At 44.1% G+C, this 22,129-nt stretch overlaps 1 protein-coding gene across 2 annotated transcripts in view; it reads left to right on the forward strand.

Moving 5' to 3' along the window:
- Window positions 1-1,774: 1,774 nt before the first annotated feature.
- Window positions 1,775-22,129, forward strand: part of NIPAL2 (NIPA like domain containing 2) — a 91,156-nt gene continuing 70,801 nt past the window's right edge. For both annotated transcript variants that reach the window (XM_002692793.7, XM_025001878.2), the window contains exon 1: window positions 1,775-1,949. In XM_002692793.7, coding sequence (XP_002692839.1) covers window positions 1,815-1,949 — 135 coding nt within the window. In that variant the 5' untranslated portion in view covers window positions 1,775-1,814. The remainder of the gene's footprint in view (window positions 1,950-22,129) is intronic.

Here is a 22,129-nt window from a genome sequence, read left to right on the forward strand (position 1 = left end):
GATGGAGGTGACAACGTGATAGAACCGCACAGAGCCACCCTCCCGCTGGAGATAACAGATGGTCATTGCTTAAGCCACTTTTACTTGGATATTCTGTTACTCGTACCCCAAACCATCTCAACCGAAAGGAACATTAATAAAGTCCCGGCACAAAGTAATATAACGTTATAGGAAATATTAAAAATAGACACTGTTCTCTTCAGATACTTAATGGAAATAAATGAGCCTCGAAATTGGAAATAGTTAGCTACCATATTAACTGTTCACTGAATATTTTGAGCGCTGAAGCAGGAAACGACAACTTCAGAGATGTCCCGTTCTTCTTCTATCTGAAATTATTTTTTTTCTCATTTTATTCTCTCATTTGCACATTTCCCTAAGGAACACTGAAAACCTTCTCCTAGTTCCCTGCTAAGCAGCGATTCTCTCTTCTTATAGGTCTATCTTTGATGAAGTCAGGGCAGTCAAAGCACCTTATATAAGAAGACTCAGCATTGTGCCAATGAAAGAGTCGCAAGTTCCAGGGCAACAATAGAGAATCATAGAGTTCCCAAGGCCAGAGGGACCTAACATCACATGTAGTAACTCAGTATTATTTGAATACAGATAAAACCAGAACATCTGGTTAGAGTTCCTTAAGCCCATTACGAATTATCTCCCAACCTAAACTGTTACACGCAATGGTTGGCAACTTTCCAGCAAGTTCTTCTGGTTCCATCGGAGGGAAGCCCATCCAGTCCCAGATATGTACCAGAGTCTTCCAGCTACCACTGCAGAATCCTTCTTTCCTTCTAGGAAGTTTGATAAGGTTCAGTCAAGTGTTGGCCCTGAGATGTAATCTCTCCAATCTTTATTCTCCTGTTGCTTACAACATTTGCTGGGAACTCCTGAATTTTCCATATGTAAACAGTTTTAAAAACATAAGTGAGAAACACTGCATCTGAGATAGACAGCTGGATTGCCAGCTACTGAAGAAGGTGGCTGCTTTGGGTTCACCAACAAAGGTCTGTCTAGTCAAAGCTATGGTTTTTCCAGTAGTCATGAATGGATGTGAAAGTTGGACTATAAAGAAAGCTGAGCGCCAAAGAATTGATGTTTTTGAACTGTGGTGTTGGAGAAGATTCTTGAGAGTCCCTTGGACAGCAAGGAGATCAACCAGTCAATCCTAACGGAAATCAGTCCTGAATATTCACTGGAAGGATTGATGCTGAAGCTGAAACTCCAATACTTTGACCACCTGATGCGAAGAACTGACTCACTGGAAAAGACCCAGATGCTAGGAAAGAGGCAGGAAGGCAGGAAGGCAGGAAGAGAAGGGGACGACAGAGGATGAGATGGCTGGATGGCATCACCGACTCAATGGACATGAGTCTGAATAAACTCTGGGAGTTGGTGATGGACAGGGAGGCCTGGCTGCTGCGGTCCATGGGGTCGCAAAGAGTCGGACACGACTGAGTGACTGTACCGAATTGAATGTCTCCTTTCACTCCTGTTCACTTTAGTTTTAAGTGTTGACTCGGCGCTCCTGGGCTTGGAAGCGTTTTGGCCTTGAGCGCATCCCGACCCCGCGCGCAGAGGGGCCCGGCCCGGGAGGCCGCAGCGCGGGAAGGCCCCTGGGGCACCTGGCACCGCGCGGGGGCGGGAACCAGGTGGCCCGGGCGCGCCCGCTTTGCCCGGACACCGAGCAGGAAGTGGCTCCGGCGCGGCCCGGGCGCGGCCTCCGCAGGGCGCGCCTCCTCCGCGGCGCCTGGCGGGTGCGGCTGGGCCGGGAGGCGGCCGGAGCCAGAGCCCCGGCGAGCGGGCAGCGAGTGCTCATGGCGGCGCCGGCGCCGGGGGAGCCCGGGGCCGCCGCCTCGGCCGTCCTGGACGAGCTGGCTCGGAACTTCACGTATGGGGCGCAGGGCGCCGGCAATGGCTCCCTGTCGGGCGCGTGGTACCGCCGGAACCAGGTAAGGTCCGGCCGCCCCGCCGCCCGGGGGGGGACCGGGTTGGGGCCGCCCTCCGGCCGACGGTCCCGAGGACACCGGGCTGCCCACGTGGGCAGAGCTGACACGCAGTTTCCACACGTGGACCTCACTGCCCGGCGTTCGGGAGAGCGGGGAAGCCCTGGGCAGCAGCCCCCGGGAGTGGGTCACACAGGCCGGCGGTTCTGGGCCTCTGTGTCCCCACACATCCCTCCTCTCCAGCCTCTTCTCCCAGATGGACTCTAAGGCGTGTGGGGGCAACCCTCCTCCACCCGTATTCGCCCCCAGGATCATTTTACAGTTAAAAACATGAGTGACACTGTTTCTCAGAATCAGAGAACTGGTTCAAGGCCACCAGATAGCACCTCTGTGCAGATGCTCTGAGCGTGACTGTGTGTGTGTGTCCCCAGCGTGTCAGCTCAGCTCCTTCCATTTCCGCACAAGAACACTGACATTCTCAGGTTGCAGTTGCCAGACTCTCTCCTTGCTCACCGGCCCTGTGGGAAAACGTCGTCAGCCTCAACAACGCCCATGTACGCTGGAAACACACATTTAACAAGATCAAAGGGGATTGGAGCTGCCCATTTATTTCAGGCTTGGTTTAAGAGCAGGAGGGGGAAAAAAAGCCCTTCCTCTAGCCACATTTATATTCTTTCAAGAACGAGCAAGTGGTCTTGATATGGTGGATTCCAGGCTCCCTTCTGTTTTCATAATGTGTTACTTTGTTCTTGTTCTTTAACAAATCAATAGGTCTTTTTATTTTACAACAGTGTAATTATAAAATATCTGTTGTTGGTCTAAATCAGGGGCTTTAACCGTAATCAAACACCTGGAAGCCTTTATGCTTGCCAAGTGTTTTGAATGTTAGTTTCTGAAATGTTAGAATTTTGTTTTCAAAAATTTAGCTCAGAAGATAACTTACTTATATAAGGACAAAATAAACGTGTCCACCTTATTAGTTTTCAGCAGAGGAGAGAATGTCACTTTGAGTGTGCTTTACCACAAAACATACTAAAACAGGAAAAGTGAGAGGGCACTGAGCCTATTAGATTCCATTTCTCCTTCCTTCTACCAAGAAGAGTTACAAAGACTGCTTTTCATGGGGAGTTCTTTGAGCATATCTGTTATACTATGCTTATGCTAGCTTATGTTATAAAGCATATTATAATATGCTAATGCTAGAAACAGTCCCAAGAAAAGTCAACTGATTTTTTTGGTCTTTTTGGTAAAGGAATTAAAGAGTTAGTAAATGTGACCTGAGATGGCATCATCCAAAACAGGAGAAAACATTGTTTGCAGAGCGGAAATCTCTGTAGACATTAGTTTTCTTTAATGGTTCCTGGAATTCAAGATTGTCTTGGCTCTCTGACACCGAACATAGCTTATCATGTGACGTAAATGTGAAAACTTAACTTTATGTTTGCAAGGCTTAACTTGCCTTTGACAGTATAGGTTTGTACAGGTTAGAAAGAGTGTATCAGGAATATGCTAATTGAAACTACTCAGTTGACAGGTGAACCATAGCTAGTTTGAGGTAAGACTGTATCAACTTTTCCCATTATTATGCAGATTTAGACTATCTTATAAGATTTTGGGATTTTAACTTTTCATTGATTGCATTTGTTTTTAAGCAAAAGTAAAACTTGATTTTTAAAAATTCATTCAGCAAAAATTTTATTGAGTGCCTCTTGTGCTGAGCAGGCCAGTAGAAATAAAATGGAATCTAATTTTTCTTTTCTTTTTGAACATTAACTGATTATGTACTGTGCTTAAGTCGCTCAGTTGTGTCCAACTCTTTGTGACCCCATAGACTGTAGCCATGGGGATTCTCCAGGCAAGAATATTGGAGTGGGTTGTCATGCCCTCCTCCAGAGGATCTTCCCAACCCAGGGATTGAACCCAGGTCTCCCATATTGCAGGTGGATTCTTTACTATCTGAGCCAGGAGGGAAGCCCTAACTGATTATAGATAGCTGCAAATGGGAGTGGCTTCAAGAAAACGAAATAAGGGATATAAGTTTAGGACTTCCACACTCAAAGTTAACCATGGTTATTGGATGGTGGTTTAGTCACTAAGTCATGTCCAACTCTGGTGACCCCGTGCGCTATAGCCCACCAAGCTCCTCCCTCCATGAGATTTCCCAGGCAAAAATACTGGAGTGGGTTGCCATTTCCTTCTCCGGGGGATCTTCCCGACCCAGGGATCAAACTCCGGTCTTCTGCATTGCAAACAGTACTCCTGCATGCAGATTCTTTACTGAGTGAGCCACCAGGGAAGCCCTGATTACTGGATAGCCAGAGTTTAAATTTTATTACTACTGAAATACTCGGACGGTGTCTGTTCAGTGATAGCTCAGCTCTCTGTGGTTTTTTAAGAGATAACCATCAGATCTGATAAATTAACCTTACTCACAGAAAAAGAGCAACTTCCCTGAAACACATTTCAGGTGACAGATGAATATTTAACAGTGCCTTCTTAGAATCAGTGACATCTAAAGCAAAGATGTGAGTGGTTTTAGAGGAAGAAATCTCCAAACAAGTAATAAGTGGGAGTTCAGAGGGGAAAGTGTTCTAGGGAATCAGGGAAGCAAGGCTTTTGCCCAATCTGCATCATTTAGGCATCTGCCTATACAAGTATAAATGCAATTAAGTTCTGCCAAGGTATTTTCTTTATGTTTGATCCACAAGTTTTCAGTAGAAAAAGATAATGCTTCTAAGATTATTATTGAACTCCCCACTTTGTATAAAGCACTGTGGAATATTCAACACAGTCTTTAGACACAAACTCTTCCTTCCTTCTTGTTATTAGATGCTTGGGGAAACGAGCTATGTAGGTAACTCTAAAGCAAGGCAGTATGTTTTAAGTGTCATGTGAGGGATATAAAGTCCTTTGGGAATTCAGAACAAGGTGGGTTTTAGCAGGGGCCATCAGGGATGTTTTCCAGAGAGGTGCTATTTGAACTGGACACTTAAAGACAGAGTTTCATTAATGAGAGTTCACAGATGGAAGGCATTGCAAGAAAGGAGAAAGTCTGCAGACGAAGGAGCAGCCCACATGGTCTGGACAGGTGCCCTTCTGAACGTTTTTGTACGTAGAGTAGAAGTCAGTGGCCGTTCTGGTTGCAGTGGAAAACTGACAGTGACCGGAAAGTGGAAGTACAGTTTCAGGTCTTAGACGTCAACATGACTTGCCTTGAAGGACAACAGGTTAAGATGTCTGGACTCTGACTGGTAGACAGTGGGGAGCCAGTGAAGGTTTTTTTTTGTGAACAGAGAGTGAAGCAATCAAAGCAAATTCTGCTGCTGCTGCTGCTAAGTCACTTCAGACGTGTCTGACTCTGTGTGATCCCATAGATGGCAGCCCCATCAGGCTCCTCTGTCCCTGGGATTCTCCAGGCAAGAATACTGGAGTGGGTTGCCATTTCCTTCTCCCAAAGCAAATGAAAGACATTTGAATTAGAGTTGGCAGTGTGAAGGAGCCTCAAACAGGCCAACTGTGGACTGAATCCAGCCTGTAGATGTGTCTTGTGTCAAACTGCACAGAGGTTTAAAAATGTTTAATACATTGCCAACATTTAAAAAATGAGTATGTAAGGTTTCAAATTTCCATGATCTTTTTAAACATCAGAAGTGCTAGCAACTTGGCCCTCTTCCCCACATGATAACTGTGAGGGGGAGTTCACAGCGCAGAACATCTGTGCTCCCCACTTGGGCTGCCCCCCTGCTGTCTTCTCTTTTACCTACTGACCCCTGTAGGTATTTAATTTGCAACAAGCGTCAGAGGCTGTTGTCTAGTTTCTGCTGTCAACTAGCTCAGTGCATGTAGGCAAGTCACACTGGGCTTCAGTTTTCCTTGCTGGTAAACTCATGCTTAGAATGAAAGACCCACAGTCTTTTTCATGTTATCTGGTTGAATAAATAAGTGCTAATCCAGCAAGGCTGTAGAGGGAATGGCCAGGAAAGAATGAACGTGGGAAATATTGTAAAGGAGGGGTTTCGTGGCTGTTTCTTTAAGTTTATGCACGTTGCTAAATGTCTAAATTCGAAAAGATACTGTCAGAAAGGTTTCTTCTGCATAGGGTGGATGAAGAATTCAGATTTAATGTCCTTTGTTTGAACTTTTGATTTTCAATGGCTTGAATTTTTAAAGTCAACATATTTAAAGGAAAATTGATACATCTTGGCAGGGAAGAGGGGAATGGAAGAGACTGACATTTGTTATGCATTTGCTATGTGACACTTTATAGCTATTATCTCATTCGAGCCCCCCAACAACCTTGTAAGATATGTATTATCCTCACTGTTCATGTAAGGAAATTTGTGTTAAATCACTTGCCCCCAGATCTTACAGCAAGTAAGGTCTAAACCTAACTGCAGAGCTATTTTTATTCCATGCCTGAAGGCCATTGCTTAGAAACTAAAGCTTGAAAAGAATGTGGTAAGGGAAAATGAATATGGCTTGTCTCACTGGACTAAAGAAAAATCACACTGCGTTTTATAGTGCCCTTTTATTGATTTTGCTTTGCTACCATTTATCTCTTTTCTGCTGGTCACTGCATCTGATTGCCTCTTACAGACAGAAAAGTGTCAAAACTTAGAAATACCAAAGGGCGAGGTGGAGGTTACTGGTCCTTTCCATTTCATTCCCAAGAAAAGCCTCTTTTTAAATTTTGTTTATACTTATTGACCTTTTTTTTTTTAAGCCTTCCTTATATAGCCAATGTGGCATTTCCCCTTTACCAGGTTTTCTTCAAGAGGTACAATATAAGGCAGCAAAAAGGAGGAAGGAAGAAATCAATTACCTCCAAGCAATTGTATCAAAGCTTTTCTAACCATTATCATCATTGTAGTCACCCCATGGTCCTCAGTTGAGGAACAGATTCTTAATGCTGTCGTGAATTTGTCACACCACATGTTTGCATTTAAATCTACCTGTCACTCTCACTCTTGTGACCCCACAGGCTGTAGCCCACCAGGTTCCTCTGCCCACAGGATTCTCTAGGCAAGAATGCTGAAGTGGGTTGCCATTTCCTCCTCCAGAGGATTTTCCCAGCCCAGGGACTGAACCCGTATCTCCTGCTTCTCCTGCATTGCAGGCGAATTCTCTACCACTGAGCCACCAGGGAAGCCGATTCCTACTAACTAGTTATAAAGTTGCATTCATGCAGTCAGCTAAGTTCAGGCTGTGGGAAACTTCTCCAGTTTACAGGTTTATGTGGCTCAGCTTCTTCGCAAATCACTTTTACGGGAAGATAAAAGGGGGAGAGCAAGGATAGAGATTCTCCTTGCAGATTAAAATACAACTAGAAGACATATTAGACAAAACAGACAGTCTCCCTTCACAGTGTTCAGGGATGCACACTTCTGTGGTGAAACCGTAAGGGAAAGGAAGGAAGTGATTGCCACGAAGTCAGACTAGGGTTTTCTTGGGCAACGGGAGAGGCTGTGATGGGATGAAGCAAAGGGAGGGCTTTGGGTGGGCACCCAGTTTCTGTTTCGTGATCTGGATGCTGTTATGAGAGTGTTTGCCTTATAATAATTCATTTTAGTAATTTGTTTGTCTATATCATTTTGTTTGCAGTTGCATGTATCTATTATATTCTATAGTTTAAAAATGTTTAAAAATATTATCAATGCTATGACTGTTCAACTTGCTTGTTTTACCCAGATAGTGTGGGAAATGGTACGCTGTATTCATTTTGTTTGCTTAGGAGAATTATTTAAACAATTTCTTTTTAAAGTGTTGGTGATTGTTCAAATTGGCATTTGAGAGTTTACTGTGGAAAAGATGACTTTCCCCTAAGCTATCCATTTTGTTCTAGGATAGGGTGTTTTAAAAAGCTTGGCCTCTTTACTAGATGTGTTGGCAATTTTCTTAATTTCTCCAAATCTTGACTTTCTCTATCAAAATGGTAATAGCAATAACACTAATAACACTATATACCTTATAGGGTTGATGTAGGAATAAAATAAGATAATGTATATCAAATAGTTAGCAGTGCCAGACACATAGAAAGCACAGAATAAACACTAGCTAGGGACTTCCCTGGTAGTCCAGTGGCTAAAACTCCTTGCTCCCAAGGCCCAAGTTCAATCCCTGGTCAGGGAACTAGATCTCACATGCCACAGCTCAAAGACAACTAAGACCTGGCCCAACCAATTAAAGGTAATCTGCAAAACTGTTTTTCAAAACTAGCCATTATTAGAAGTATTACAGTCAACCTATGCTACAGGAAGTATCATAAAATATATATTTCTAATGATTAGTCATTACTGAATTTCAGTCAGTTCAGTTGCTCAGTCGTGTCCAACTCTTGGCAGCCCCATGGACTCCAGCACACCAGGCTTCCCTGTCCATCACCAACTCATGGAGCTCACTCAAACTCATGTCCATCGAGTTGGTGATGCCATCCAACCTTCTCATCCTCTGTCATCCCCTTCTCCTCCTGCCTTCAATCTTTCCCAGCATCAGGGAAAGAGTCAGTTCTTTGCATTAGGTGGCCAAAGTACTGGAGTTTCAGCTTCAGCATCAGTCCTTCCAATGAATATTCAGGACTGATTCCTTTAGGATGGACTGGTTGGATCTCCTTGCAGTCCAAGGGACTCTGAAGAGTCTTCTCCAACACCACAGTTCAAAAGCATTAATTCTTCGGCGCTCAGCTTTCTTTATAGTCCAACTTTCACATCCATACATGACTACTGGAAAAACCATAGCTTTGACTAGATGGACCTTTGTTGGCAAAGTAATGTCTCTGCTTTTTAATATGCTGTCTAGGTTGGTCATAGCTTTTCTTCCAAGTAGCAAGCGTCTTTTAATTTCATGACTGCAGTCACCATCTGCAGTGATTTTGGAGCCCCCGAAAATAAAGTCTCACACTGTTTCCATTGTTTCTCCATTTATTTGTCATGAAGTGGTGGGACTGGATGCCATCATCTTCATTTTTTGAATGTTGAGTCTTAAGCCAACTTTTTCACTCTCCTCTTTCACTTTCACTTTCTTCTTCTTTTTTTTTTTTCCCCTCTTTCACTTTCATCAAGAGGCTCTTTAGTTCCTTTTCATTTTCTGCCATAAGGGTGGTGTCACTTGCATATTTGAGGTTATTGATATTTCTCCTAGCAGTCTTAATTCCAGCTTGTGCTTCATCCAGCCCAGCGTTTCACATGATGTACTCTGCATGCAAGATATATAAGCAGGGTGACAATATACAGCCTTGACGGACTCCTTTCCCGATTTGGAACCAGTCTGTGGTTCTATGTCTGGTTCTAACTGTTGCTTCCTGACCTGCATACAGGTTTCTCAGGAGGCAGGTCAGGTGGTCTGGTATTCCCATCTCTTGAAGAATTTTCCACAGTTTGTTGTGATACACAGTCACAGGCTTTGGAGTAGTCAATAGAGCAGAAGTAGGTGTTTTTCTGGAACTCTCTTGCTTTTTCAGTGATCCAGTGGATGTTGGCAATTTGATCTCTGCTTCCTCCACCTTTTCTAAATCCAGCTTGAACATCTGGAAGTTCACAGTTCATGTACTGTTGAAGCCTGGCTTGGAGAATTTTGAGCATTTAACTCATTGCAAATGGAAATAAGAGAAATTTTGTCAATTATTTGATGCAACTCTCTTTTCTTTAATCCAGAACCAACTGTTTCTCTACCTCCACTGCCTTCCTCACTCCATTTGGTGTTTGGCTCCCCTTCACTCTCCAGACATAGTCACATTACAGAGCACTTCTTGATTGCAGTAATTTCCTAGTTGGAACACTTGTCATCTAAGGCAAGTGTACTAAGGCAAGGATTCCCCCCATGTCTTCTGCCTCTTTCCAGACTTCTGGATTGGGGAAGGATAGAAGTGTGGCCCTGGGAACAGCTGACAGGATTTGGTGTCAGAAGTGTGATGACATCTTCAGATGCTGACGGTAGTTTAACCGACTAAGGACCAGCACCCCAGCTTGGGAAAGCTCATGGTGTGTCAGCGTTAAGACTTAAATGCTGTTTATTTTAGCTTGGGTGTTTTGGTTTGTTTGTTTTGGCTTGTTTTTTTCTCAAGGTCCAGTATTCCTCCACTCAGTTCACGCCTTTTATATTGCACTTTACATAAAGTCAGAGCTCTTCAGCACTCTGTCCTGGTCCACAGCCCAGAGGCTAGCAGGTACCACTCCACTTTCCCCTCCACCTAGTTCTCAGCACGTGCACACCTGTGCGTTTATTTCATCTTGTCACTTGGCCTGATGGCCACTCCCAGCGTGTTCTCCTGTCGTCTTTAGCACATGCCAGGAGATGCAGAGTAAACACAGGCTTGTGTAAACACAGGCAAGCTTATATTTAGTCATGAGCTCCACACCTCACCAAATATTGTGTTTGTCCTGGCGTGGCTCCTTCAGAGACCCACCCTGGTCTTGGCGGGTTGTTCCGAGGTCTGCCAGCAGCCTCAACTCTGTGGCTCCCTAAGCCACCCCCTCACCTTCTCAGCACCTCTCAAATGGTTTCCCCGTTTCAGTGACCTGGGCCTGACCTCTGTGGCTTGCAACAGGGGTCCATCTCTCTTCTGGCTTTGACACTTGGCTTCCCGATGAAGAACGCTTTGTAAACTAAGAGGCTTTGGTTGGCGAGTCCCTGGAAATCTAACTTTAACTGGCTTAAATAATAGAGGAAATTAATCAGTCTGGATGACATGGAAGGCCGGAAGAACTCCGGTTCCACACCAGCCTTGATCCACAGGCTGCAGTCGCATGGCAAACACAGGGTCTCCCTCTCCTCTTCCACTTCTGTTCCTCGGGGCTGTTGATCCCACTTTTTGCAGGCTCACCCCTGTAGCCTTCATCCTGCCTTTTCATTTTCAGGAAGGAAAGCTTGACTTTCTCCACCAATGAAAATCCATTGCCTTTAGTCTGACTGGACAAGGTTAGGTCCATATCCTTTCCTAAACCAGTTGCCAAGGCCCAAAGAACATGAGCCCTTGGGAAGGGCTGGATGAAAAAGAGGTCCTGTAGCTAGGATGAGAGGTACTACGTGGCCCTAACAGCAGTGACCACTGGGTAGGCTGGAGTCCTCCTCCTCTGGTTCACTGTCTTCTTGGGCAGCCACCTCTCCCCCCAGCTCATCAGAGACCTTCACTTTCTACATCCTGCCTCAGAGGAGCAGCCCCAGAAAAGTCACCCCAGTGTGGCCCACCTTGTCATTGTGGGTGAACCAGAGAGTAATCTCCTTAAAAGCTTAGTTATAGGATCAGTTTCTGAAATATTTTCCTTAGCGTCAACTCTAAGCTGTGACTTATCTCTAAATTCTAGACTTACCACCCTCACTCATGCTTTCTCCCCCAAGAGGGGCTTCTAGAAAAGCCTCTTGTCTTTCTGCAGACAGAAAAGTCAGAGGGTATCTGCTGGCAAAAGGAGTATCTCGGTCTTGCCTCTACCTGCTTAGTGATGTCTTTACCATCAACAACCACCTCTTCAGAAGGCAGGAGCCTCCTAAAAGTTTAGTGGATTTAGGTGAAATAGGTGTGGTATGTGAGTGCAACGCTGTATGGAGTCCTAGAAGCCACGTCAGCATTGCTGATAATGTCATTCAAGGTTGAGGTCAGTCCTGTGAATTCTGGGAGGTCTTTATTTCCTCTTCAGCCTCTGGACTTGCAGGGCTCTGATTGTTCCAGGGCTATTTGGGAGACAGAGATACTCTGTTCCCTCATTACAGCCCACACTGAGTTTGATCAGCCAGTCAACAGTGACGGCCCAATGCAGCCAACATTCCACTCAGTAAAAATCACAAGTAGAGAGCCCTTCTCAAGAGCGTTGGGCAGTGATACCAGAGAAATCGGAAACATGGACTCTGTCCTCAAACTGTAGCCATATATGGGGTGTGATATATGTAAATTAGATCACATATCCATTATCCAGGGCTTCCCTGGTAGTTCAGCTGGTAAAGAATCCGCCTGTAATGTGGGAGACCCCAGTTCGATTCCTGGGTCAGAAAGATCCCTTGGAGGAGGGCATGGCACCCCACTCCAGTATTCTTGCCAGGAGAATCCATGGACAGAGGAGCCTGGTGGGCTGCAGTCTGTGGGGTCACAAAGAGTTGGACGTGACTGGGCAACGAAGCGCAACACAGCACATACTTTATACGGGGCTTCCCAGGTGGTATTAGTGGTAAAGAACCCACCTGCCAGTGCAGGAAACAGAGGCACAGGTTTGAGCCATGGGCAGAAAGGTCCCCTGGAGAAGGGCGTGGCAACCCACTCCAGTATTCTTGCCAGGAGAATCCATGGACAGAGGAGCCTGGAGAGTTACAGTCCATAGGGTCACAAAGAGTGCACACACACAGGCATACATTATACAGTGTACAATGTGTGTGTGTGAAAGATGTAGACAGAGAATGAGAATGCCTTAGAAATACTTGAAAAACCACAGTTGAAGGACTGGTGTGAAGCTGCCCTTGCTTATACAATCTGATGGACTGCTTCCATTGTGCTTCCAGGACTAGCATAGTACAGTTACATAATTGTACGTGAAGAGAGCCAGAGCAGAAGAGGAGACAGTGTGAAGTGCCTTTGGATGTGACTGCCTGAGCCGCGACAGTGGAGAAACGAGTGGTTCTTTGCGAACAAGGTACAAGTGGACCCCCTGTCACAAGCGGCGGCCACAGCCACGAAGTCGAGAATAGTCCTGAGTTCCATGCTCAGCATTTTATTAGACTTCTGAACTGTTCTCTCAGACCCAAATCACAGTCACCATCTATGAGTTCTTTGGGTATCAGAGGTGGGCTGACCATAAGGTGGGTTGGGACCTGGTTGCTGGACCAGTGGGATGTGAGAATTTTGCCAGGAAAGGGGGAGCTTGGGGTTAGGGGGATTTATTTGGTTACGAGTACTGGCCCTTTAGAGGCAATGGAGTGTCCAGGTCACAGTGTCCCAGAGGAGAAAATCTGCACTTGATTCCTGCCTTGATGTCAGAAAGATCTGGTCTGGTGGGTGGAGAGGGCCGCAGGAGTCTCGGGCAGATGCGTGTCAGTAAGAGGCAGTGTCACTATCTCTCCCCCATATCGAGGCAAAAACTCACCCAGGGGCTGGGGCCTGACATACACAGTGGAGTTTAGTCTCCAGGAGGATGGAGCTGGCAGAATACAGCCCAAGTTCAAGGCTGGCATTGCTCTCAAAAGAGTCATGCACTCTTGAAACCCAATCAGGTGCGGGGGAAAGAGCTGTAATTCAGCGAGCTCCCAGGTTTTCCACCTCAAGGGAGGAAGCCTCTCGCGCATCCTGGGATTTCCCTGCAAAAAGCAGCCGGCAATCCTGCTTCTTTGAAAACAAAGAATGACCAATTTAGTTAAATTATTATTAAGAGTATGTTCTTAAAAAGCTAAAAAAAAAAAAAAAGAGTATGTTCTTGCAAATTTTGAAAGGTATGGGACCTCATATCTGGATGCAAACAATAGCATTCTTTGTGTTCAGCATGTCAGTCCTTGTTTCAAAGATCCCCTTTCCAACGTTAAACAGGATTGATTTGTTTTCTAATAGACCCAAGTTTAAGATTTCCTTAAGTGATATCTCACCTTTCTTGACTATTGTTGTTCTCCTTTTAATGAAGTGTTAAAAGCCCCCAAAGGATGTCTTATTAAATTTTTCCCATAAATTTGTTCTGCTACAACTTAAATTTCTCAAAAACAACAAACATGGTGGCTTAGTAAGCTAAGTAAGGCTTATCGTTAATGGGGTTCAGTTTTTTAAGATAACAAATGTATAATCATGTAAGTAAACGTGTTCCCAAGTAAAAGACAAAATGTAGCAGTGCTTAGTTGTATGGGAAGGCAGTATGTTGGGCTTTTCTGCCTGGGTTTTTGAGGTTGATTAAAAATTGGCATAGACTAGCTTGTAGAATAGCAACGATACGCTGTGTTTTGTAACCCTGACCTTTTCTGTTGGCTTTAAATCACCAGATTTGGACCCAATGCTATGAGACTTTCTCAGGATAGAAAGGCAATAACCTTATGGCGTACAAAAACCAAGATAACAAATTAAAAATCTCTTCTGGAATGAAATTTTTTCTTTCTTCATTTTTACATATGGGATTATAGCTTTAACTTAGTTTGGGTTAGTACTGCAGACAATGCAATTATCTACAAGGGCAAAGGAGATTAGGGGTAAGAATAGTCCAACCCATTCAGCATTCTAAAAAGCATTACATTTTTCCAGCGTTTGCTGCAATGAATGTGAATATTGTTTCTTCATGGCCCTGTTGTAGTTAACTCTCCACATTTACCCTCCTTCTTCTGAGATCCCAAAGAGTCTCCTAACTGGTTTTGCTGTTCCCTGGCCTTGCTCCCTCCCAGTCCATCCTCCACACTGCGCCAGGATGTCTAAATGTCTCCTTTGAACCTATCCTTCTCTGCTTTAGCATCCTTCGTGTTGCAGCACCACCTGCAGACCCATGGCGTAAAAAGGCTGCTGCCTGCCCCTCCAGTCCAGCTGTACTGGAGTCATGCCAGTGTAATTACGATAAAGATCTTGAGACAAGAAGATTAACCTGGATTATCTGGATGGACCCTAAATGCCATCACATGTTATCTTTTTTCTTTTTTTATGAGAGGGAGACACAGGGAGATTTCACATGGAAGAGGAAGGCAATGCGGCCACAGAGACAGAGGTTAGAGTGATGCAACCATAAACCAAGGATGTGCCAGCAGCCACCAGAAACTGGGGGAGGCACGGAACAGATTCTCTGCTAGAAACTCTAGAGGGAGTGTGGCCCTGCCATCTTGATTTCAGCCCAAAGAAATTGATTTGGAGCTTCCAGGCTCCAGAACCGTGAGAGAGTAAATTTCTGTTGTTTTAAGCCACCAGGTTTATGCTGATTTGTTACAGCAGCTTCAGGAAGCTAATATACTCTCCAATCTAGGCAGACTTGTGCTTTGTCCCTTCTGTTCGCATGGGTTCTATAGAGTGTACCTCTATTAGAGATTTCACAGGTGGTAGGCGGGGGGCTTCCCTCATAGCTCAGTCAGTAAAGAATCTGCCTGCAATGCGGGAGACCTCGGTTCAGTTCTTGTGTGAGGAAGATCCCCTGGAGAAGGAAATGACAACCCACTCCAGTGTTCTTGCCTGGAGAATCCCATGGACAGAGGGGCCCAGTGGGCTACAGTCATGGAGTCCAAGAGTCGGACACGACTGAGTGACCAAACCACCACCAGGCTGTTACTGGGCTTCCCAGGTGGCGCTGGTGGTAAAGAACGAGCCTGCCAATGCAGGAGACGTGAGATGCGGGTTCGATCCCTGGGTCAGGAAGATCCCCCTGGAGGAGGGCATGGCACTCTACTCCAGTCTTCTTGCCTGGAGAATCCCATGGACAGAGGAGCCTGGTGGGCTACAGTCCACAAGGTCGCAAAGAGTCGGACATGACTGAGTGACTTAGGAGCAGCAGCTGTCTGTTATTGGTCACTTTTTCTACCTCTTCTGAGCTTCTCGAGGATTCTTTGCATCCTTTGGTTCTGAAATAGGACCTAATATTTATTAGTTGCTAAATAAATACCAAATGGGTTCATGACTGAGCAAATAGCCTCTGATGTGGACTTTGTCTGTCTCCCATATCCACCATCTTCTCTGTGGTCACTTGCATTTCATGTCCTTTTCCTCCACCTTCATATTTTTCACAACCAGTGTCTACATGTGGTTTTAAGTTGTGCAGTGGTCTTATTTTTCTCATTAATCTCTTTCCTTAGTTCAGCCAGCTTCCTATTTATTTCTCGCTTTTTTTTTCTTTCCTTGTTATCATCTCCTCTTTGAACTCTTTTAAAATGAACCCATATTCTCTTTAAAAAATTCATTGAGCCTCTAAAGCAGATTTCTTAACTTCTTAGTTTGGAATTTTTCCAACCTATAGAAAACTCAGAAGAATAATACAGTAAACACCACATGTCCTCATCTGGAGATTCACTTGTTAACACTATACCACATTTGTTTGTTCTTGCTCATTCTCTTTGTCTCTCCCTCTCTCTTCCTGTTTTTTATTTATATTGTCACGTATCACTTGAAAGTAAATTGCACACATTATGAATCTTTACTCCTACAAATTTAAGGGTGTATTGCGAAGACTTTGGATGTCTCCTATCCCCTCCCAACGTTCTGAAAGTGAGATTGCACCTGTTGACTAGGTGCAAATACAAAACCACCCCAGCTCACTCCTGAGAGTTTCCTGTGAGATGAGATGAACTGAATACTCATTTCTCAGGCATATCATCCCCTTTAGGTTCAGGTTCTGTAAGATCACTCCTTCACTGATGAGTTGACCTAAATCCCTTAACCTGTGATGTTTCCCATACTAAAAACTGGACCTCTCATTTCCATGTTCAGGGATATTTTACTGCCTGGAACAGGAGATAGCATTCTTCTAGCTGTGAGTTGAATATGACTATTATAGTGTTCAAAACTAGCTCTCACTCTATGGTTCTTTTGAACCATCTACTGGCTCCACCAGGGTCTGATTCCAAATTTATGTTTTGAAGGCAGAGCCAGAGACTGGAACAGACTATGACCAATTCCACACATCCCTATTATCATATCCCATCACCATCTGGCCAAACTCCTCCACCCATGGTTATAGGTCAGTAACTTTATGTGAAATATCTAAAGACCATTCTGGCACCAAAAAGTAGGATAGAAGATTGTTGTTCCAAGTAAAACAAAAATATCCTGAGTACTTATTAGTGCTGATATTTTCAAGCTCATTCTCCAGAAATTTTTGCTGTGGCTCCCACCATCTTTTTGCCAAAACATCCTGGAAAAGCCAGACCTTAAGCTGCAGTAGTGACAGGAGTGAACCCTACAAAAATAAAGGGCACCTTTCTGTGTTTCTGGTCTGCACTTGTAATCACATTGTTAAGATGTCGAGCCCCTTTGCTTCTTTTATCTTTGCTTTAGTTTATGTGCACTAGGAAAAAGAAACAGATTCTGCTAAGTTTAAAATTGTGGAAAACGAACATTGACTAGCCAGACAGTTACCTATTGCAGTCTATGAGGAAACAGTGATTCAGACGTGAGCTGGGTGCCTGGGGGCAAAATTGGTCTGGTATCTATCTAGCTGTGTGACTTTGTGCAAGTCACTTTCCTTCTCCAGCTCTCTGTTCTCCTTCCTGACCACCAGTCTCCAGATCAATAGGGAGGGGAGAAAAGGGGGTAGGGGGAGGAGAGGAACCTGAGCTTCCATTAATTCTAGTATGCTGGAAGGCAGAGAGCACTCTGAATAAAGTAATGAAGTAAACTAGATGTCTCTTAATTTATTAAGTGGCAAGTTTATAAGGGCTGCTCGCTGTATGCAAATGACACCACTGATTTCTGATGAGGATTCTGTTATCATTAAAGCACATTTACCAGAGGCTGTAATTGGAAACAGGGTTTAGTAGTGCTTCAGTTCAGTTCGCTTCAGTTCAGTAGCTCAGTTGTGTCCGACTCTCTGCGACCCCATGAACCGTAGCACACCAGGCCTCCCTGTCCACCCAAACCCATGTCCATTGAGTCGGTGATGCCATCCAACCATCTCATCCTCTGTTGTCCCCTTTTCTTCCTGCCCTCAATCTTTCCTAGCATCAGGGTCTTTTCAAATGAGTCAGCTCTTCACATCAGGTGGCCAAAGTATTGTAGTTTCAGCTTCAACATGAGCCCTTCCAATGAACACCCAGGACTGATCTCCTTTAGGATGGACTGGTTGGATCCCCTTGCAGTCCAAGGGACTCTTACCTCAAGTTATTCTAAGTCCTTGAAGGTAATTAAACCACCTTTTCTGGGAAAACATTGCAAATTTGAACCTCCCCATCGCAACCAATTAGGGACATTAATGAGGATTTACTGAATTACTACTATTTACAGGTATGTGTCAAATGAATTTAATGAGTATTCAATTAACCTTGAATAACTAGGTAAAATTTCAGAAAAACAAAGAATAATATATACCAGTTTATACAGTGCACAGGCATACTTCTGAGATATTGCAGTTTCAGTTCTAGGCCACTGTAATAGAGCAAGTATTGCAACAAAGTAAGTCACATGAAATTTTGGTTTCCTAGCATGTAAAAGTAATGTTTACACTTGCATTGTCTATCAAATGTGCAATTATGTTACATTTTGCATTGTGTCTTAAAAAAAAAAAAACAGTGTACATACCTTAATAATTCATTGCTAGGACTTCCCTGGTGTTCCATTAGTTAAGATGCCATGCTTCCAATGCAGAGGGCCTGGGTTTGATCCCTGGTCAAGGAACTAGATCCTGCATGTTATAACTAAGACCTGGCACAGAAAACTAAATTTATATATATGTATCAGATCAGATCAGTCGCTCAGTTGTGTCCGACTCTTTGCAACCCCATGAATCGCAGCACGCCAGGCCTCCCTGTCCATCACCAACTCCGGAAGTTCACTGAGACTCACATCCATTGAGTCAGTGATGCCATCCAGCCATCTCATCCTCTGTTGTCCCCTTCTCCTCCTGCCCCCAATCCCTCCCAGCATCAGAGTCTTTTCCAATGAGTCACCTCTTCGCATGAGGTGGCCAAAGTACTGGAGTTTCAGCTTTAGCATCATTCTTTCCAAAGAAATCCCAGGGCTGATCTCCTTCAGAATGGCCTGGTTGGATCTCCTTGCAGTCCAAGGGACTCTCAAGAGTCTTCTCCAACACCACAGTACAAAAGCATCAGTTCTTCAGCGCTCAGCCTTCTTCACAGTCCAACTCTCACATCCATACATGACCACAGGAAAAACCATAGCCTTGACTAGATGGACCTTTGTTGGCAAAGTAATGTCTCTGCTTTTGAATATGCTATCTAGGTTGGTCAACTTTCCTTCCAAGGAGTAAGCGTCTTTTAATTTCATGGCTGCAGTCACCATCTGCAGTGATTTTGGAGCCCAGAAAAATAAAGTCTGACACTGTTTCCACTGTTTCCCCATCTATTTCCCATGAAGTGATGGGACCGGATGCCATGATCTTCATTTTCTGAATGTTGAGCTTTAAGCCAACTTTTTCACTCTCCACTTTCACTTTCATCAAGAGGCTTTTGAGTTCCTCTTCACTTTCTGCCATAAGGGTGGTGTCATCTGCATATCTGAGGTTATTGATATTTCTCCTGGCAATCTTGATTCTAGCTTGTGTTTCTTCCAGTCCAGCGTTTCTCATGATGTACTCTGCATATAGGTTAAATATGCAGGGTGACAATATACAGCCTTGACGTACTCCTTTTCCTATTTGGAACCAGTCTGTTGTTCCATGTCCAGTTCTAACTGTTGCTTCCTGACCTGCATACAGATTTCTCAAGAGGCAGATCAGGTGGTCTGGTATTCCCATCTCTTGAAGAATTTTCCACAGTTTGTTGTGAGCCACACAGTCAAAGGCTTTGGCATAGTCAAAAAGCAGAAATAGATGTTTTTCTGGAACTCTCTTGCTTTTTCCATGATCCAGCAGATGTTGGCAATTTGATCTCTGGTTCCTCTGCCTTTTCGAAAACCAGCTTGCGCATCAGGAAGTTCACGGTTCACATATTGCTGAAGCCTGGCTTGGAGAATTTTGAGCATTACTTTACTAGCGTGTGAGATGAGTGCAATTGTGCGGTAGTTTGAGCATTCTTTGGCATTGCCTTTCTTTGGGATTGGAATGAAAACGGACCTTTTCCAGTCCTGTGGCCGCTGCTGAGTTTTCCAAATTTGCTGGCATATTGAGTGTAGCACTTCACAGCATCATCTTTCAGGATTTGGAATAGCTCAACTGGAATTGCATCACCTCCACTAGCTTTGTTCATAGTGATGCTTTCTAAGGCCCACTTGACTTCACATTCCAGGATGTCTGGCTCTAGGTCAGTGATTACACCATCATGATTATCTGGGTCATGAAGATCTTTTTTGTACAGTTCTTCTGTGTATTCTTGCCATCTCTTCTTAATATCTTCTGCTTCTGTTAGGTCCATACTGTTTCTGTCCTTTATCGAGCTCATCTTTGCATGCAATATTCCTTTGGTATCTCTGATTTTCTTGAAGAGATCCCTGGTCTTTCCCATGCTGTTGTTTTCCTCTATTTCTTTGCATTGATCGCTGAGGAAGGCTTTCTTATTTCTTCTTGCTATTCCTTGGAACTCTGCATTCAGATGTTTATATCTTTCCTTTTCTCCTTTGCTTTTCACTTCTCTTCTTTTCACAGCTATTTGTAAGGCCTCCCCAGACAGCCATTTTGCTTTTTTGCATTTCTTTTCCATGGGGATGGTCTTGATCCCTATCTCCTGTACAGTGTCACAAACCTCATTCCATAGTTCATCAGGCAATCTATCTATCAGATCTAGACCCTTAAATCTATTTCTCACTTCCACTGTATAATCATAAGGGATTTGATTTAGGTCATACCTGAATGGTCTAGTGCTTTTCCCTACTTTCTTCAATTTAAGTCTGAATTTGGTATAAGGAGTTCATGATCTGAGCCACAGTCAGCTTCTGGTCTTGTTTTTGCTGACTATATAGAGCTTCTCCATCTTTGGCTGCAAAGAATATAATCAATCTGATTTCGGTGTTGACCATCTGGTGATGTCCATGTGTAGAGTCTTCTCTTGTGTTGTTGAAAGAGGGTGTTTGCTATGACCAGTGCATTTTCTTGGCAAAACTCTATTAGTCCTTGCCCTGCTTCGTTCTGTATTCCAAGGCCAAATTTGCCTGTTACTCCAGGTGTTTCTTGACTTCCTACTTTTGCATTCCAGTCCCTTATAATGAAAAGGACATCTTTTTTGGGTGTTAGTTCTGAAAGGTCTTGTAGGTCTTCATAGAACCATTCAACTTCAGCTTCTTCAGTGTCACTGGTTAGGGCATAGACTTGGATTACTGTGATATTGAATGGTTTGCCTTGGAAACGAACAGAGATCATTCTGTCGTTTTTGAGATTGCATCCAAGTACTGCATTTCAGACTCTTTTGTTGACTATGATGGCTACTCCATTTCTTCTGAGGGATTCCTGCCCGCAGTAGTAGATATAATGGTCATCTGAGTTAAATTCACCCATTCCAGTCCATTTGAGTTTGCTGATTCCTAGAATGTCGACATTCACTCTTGCCATCTCTTGTTTGACCACTTCCAATTTGCCTTGATTCATGGACCTGACATTCCAGGTTCCTATGCAATATTGCTCTTTACAGCATCGGACCTTGCTTCTATCACCAGTCACATCCACAGCTGGGTATTCTTTTTCTTTGGCTCCATCCCTTCATTCTTTCTGGAGTTATTTCTCCACTGATCTCCAGTAGCATACTGGGCACCTATTGACCTGGGGAGTTTCTCTTTCAGTATCCTATCGTTTTGCCTTTTCATACTGTTCATGGGGTTCTCAAGGCAAGAATACTGAAGTGGTTTGCCATTCCCTTCTCTAATGGACCACATTCTGTCAAATCTCTCCACCATGACCTGCCTGTCTTGGGTTGCCCCACAGGCATGGCTTAGTTTCATTGAGTTAGACAAGGCTGTGGTCCTAGTGTGATTAGATTGACTAGTTTTCTGTGAGTATAGTTTCAGTGTGTCTGCCTTCTGCTGCCCTCTTGCAACACCTGCCGTCTTACTTGGGTTTCTCTTACCTTGGGCGTGGGGTATCTCTTCACGGCTACTCCAGCAAAGTACAGCCATTGCTCCTTGCCTTGGACAAGGGGTATCTCCTCACTGCCCTTCCTGACCTTCAACGTGGGATAGCTCCACTAGGCCCTCCTGCGCCCGTGCAGCCGCTAGCCATCGTCTGAGCCTTCAGTGAATCATAATCTTTTTGCAATAGTAGCATCAAATATCACTGATCACAGATAATCATAACAAATACTATGATAATGAAAAAGTTTGAAATATTGCAAGAATTACCAAAATGTGATATACAGACATGAAGTAAGCAAATACTGTTGGAAAAGAGGTGCTGAAAGACCTCAATGCAGGGTTGCCACAAACCTTCAACTTGTGCTTATCTGTGAGGCACAATAAATGAAGTATGTGTCTATTAGCAGGAAACTGCTTCTGACACCTGCTTTATACCTAAATATTTCAGTAGATATGAAATAACTAGACTTTAGAGGATAGCAGGCAGCTTTCTATTACACACAAGTGGACCCTTAATTGTTGAAATCTGAATTCTGGGACAAGCTTGTTTTCTCATGAAACTGAGTGTTTACTGAATTCCAACCCCAGTTGATTA

This window comes from Bos taurus, chromosome 14, assembly GCF_002263795.3.
Source record: "Bos taurus isolate L1 Dominette 01449 registration number 42190680 breed Hereford chromosome 14, ARS-UCD2.0, whole genome shotgun sequence".
NCBI classification, from domain to species: domain Eukaryota; kingdom Metazoa; phylum Chordata; class Mammalia; order Artiodactyla; family Bovidae; genus Bos; species Bos taurus.